The sequence below is a fragment of the Montipora foliosa genome, chromosome 7 (assembly GCF_036669935.1).
Source record: "Montipora foliosa isolate CH-2021 chromosome 7, ASM3666993v2, whole genome shotgun sequence".
NCBI lineage: Eukaryota > Metazoa > Cnidaria > Anthozoa > Scleractinia > Acroporidae > Montipora > Montipora foliosa.
In genome coordinates, this window is record NC_090875.1 from 18,566,601 (window position 1) to 18,569,100 (window position 2,500).

General features: G+C 40.0%; 1 protein-coding gene across 1 annotated transcript in view; it reads right to left on the reverse strand.

Moving 5' to 3' along the window:
- LOC138011281 (uncharacterized) overlaps positions 1-2,500 on the reverse strand; it is a 3,981-nt gene that overhangs the window by 123 nt on the left and 1,358 nt on the right. Inside the window, exons 1-3 of the mRNA XM_068858239.1 lie at positions 2,400-2,500; positions 1,645-1,805; positions 1-865 (exon numbers count right to left, since the gene is read on the reverse strand). The exon at positions 1-865 is cut by the window's left edge and continues 123 nt beyond it; the exon at positions 2,400-2,500 is cut by the window's right edge and continues 1,358 nt beyond it. Coding sequence (XP_068714340.1) covers positions 227-865; positions 1,645-1,805; positions 2,400-2,500 — 901 coding nt within the window. The 3' untranslated portion in view covers positions 1-226. The remainder of the gene's footprint in view (positions 866-1,644; positions 1,806-2,399) is intronic.

A 2,500-nucleotide genomic window follows, 5' to 3' on the forward strand; every position in this document is an offset into this window, starting at 1 on the left:
ATTTTTAATCATTTCTTTTGTTCAGCAAACCCTACATTGGTGCAATACAAACATCAGAAAGTTCAAAGTAACTCTAAAGTATTGGCTAAATTAAATAGGTCAACGTTTTTGACTAGTTCCGTAATGAGACAGCTGCAAGCAGATTACAATATTGTCTTAGTTATAGTCTTCAGTTTGTGTTACAACGGACTCAGTGTTTTTAACCGTGCCTAAAAAGACTCAAAGTTCACGCAAGAAATTCACCGCTAATGTCTCTATCCAGAAGAAAATACCGACTGTTCGGGGCAAAACGGCATGAACTATGTGTGCTCGTTTGATTGGGAATGGGGGCTTCGCTGTAGTGAGATAGTCGGTTTTCGTCGACCTTATCTGAATCTTGTGACAGCTCATCTAATATTGAGTTGAAATCGATAACTGGTTCAAACGACGGCGTCAGAGGACGATCCTGGACATAATCTTCATCGAGGTTCTCGAAAATGAGTGGCAGTTCCTTGGCGATGGAGTAGGCAAACGGAAACTGGTCGGCGAGAGGCTGCAACTCCGTTTCTGATGTCGGTATGGTTTGGTGACTTGGAAACCAAAAACTTGCTGCGGTCACTGGAGTAGAATCTTGTAAATAAAACTGCTCATGCGAGAACTTCGTTGGGAAGGCAACAGGAGATGGACCAGATGCATGGTGAAGTCTGGAAACGAGTTGAGAAGCCGTAGGCCCTGGAGCACTGATTGGCTGAGGGGTGGACGAAATAGATGGTGTCTGATTCCATGACGGGAATGGTGAAATCGGAGCTGATCGAAACCCTGAGACTTCAGCGGTTGTTCTTTTAGTCTGGTTTCTCCACTTGAGACGCCGATTAGAGAACCAGGTCTGTGATGAAAAAAGCAAAGCACACAAAATAGCCATTAGACATTTTATTTATACTGAAACAAGTATTTCCCATAACACTAGCACGTTCACGACGTTTTGTCTTGACATGTCAAAAGTCTTGACTTTGATGTAAAAGCTACTGTCAGTTTAGTTTCGGCCTCAACGTTAATACGTTTCTCTGCGTTCCCTTAGTCAAGAAAATAACATTAATTTTGTTTGTGGCGGTAACCACAATCATATGTTCTTTTGGCACCCAACGAGTAATTTCGGGAAACATCTGAGTCAGACTCTCGATGCGCACTATAATTTTGGACTTTTTTCTGAACGGGATTTAATTCTTAGATATTTCGGAAAGGTTGTGAAGAGTCAACTGTGATTTTGGAACTACTGTAGCATAAAATGTCAAGATTTATAAATTCCATCATTTTCGTAAAAGTTTGTAGGACAATCATATTTGAAGCAAACCCGTCACGATTGCTAGAACTTTCGGATGAGGCAAAATAGCCACTTAGAAATCTCTAGAGACCTGAAGTTTCCCTGGAAAATTCGAAGAGATATATATTTATTTCTGATATATTGAAGAAAACTACAAACTCAATAAAGCGAAGTTCGCTCAAAATAGCCTTAACCCAAAGAAGTAAATTGATTTCCGACGCTGGTGAACTCCCGAGTTTTTAAGCAAGCAATCGTGGACGTTAATCGGTTGGTAATAGTTGGTGAACTACATGATGGCTAAACGACTCTGGCGGGAAACCCTACAAAAGATCAAGAAGACATACCGTTATTTTGTTTTTAGGTATTCCAAGTGATTTCGCAAGCATCAGTTTTTCGTTTCGGCCTGGATACTTCCTCTCCTGGAAAACAGCTTCGAGCGTGGCTTTCTGATGCGGAGTAAAAATCGTTTTGCTAGAGTACGGCCTTGATTGGATTTGAACGGGATCTAAGGAGAGTAAAAAAAGAGATAAGTTAAAATGACTGAAGGTCGTATCAAGGGTTGAGTGCTGGTAAAAATATGTTTTAGTATTAGAAAAACGCAACGCGAATACACACACACACACACACACAGTAAAAAAACAAATTAGGGACGAGCAATAATCATTTTGCACGACCCAGGATAGATATGACCATTTGTCATGTTTGTTGAACACTCCCTCCACCATTTCGTGGGAATTTTATCTAACACTGCGAGTATATCATCTGCGAGCCCGAAAAAAAGAATGAGAAAATGACATCACACAAACTCACAAATTTGATAGGCAGACGAATCGATCGGATACCATCCGATCAAACTGACTGACATAAGATGAATAAATAAAAACATTATCATCATTTCTTTGTACCAGCCCAAACGCAATTTCTTTTAGAAAAACAAAAAGTTCTTTGAGGTAAAATCTCACAGCGACGTCGCCAGACGTTAAAAAAAATTAATGAAATAATCCAGACGCGAATCTACTTTGTGGTCATGGCAAAAAACAATTAAATTCACGATTTCAGTCAAACGCATAGAATGAATAAGAGGAAGAAGTAAACTCACCACTGTGAAGAAACATTGAAACTTCTCTTTCTCCAAATTCCAATCGACTTCCCATCTTTCTTTTCCAAGCTGGAGCTGCTTGGATCAATTCAACACCCGCT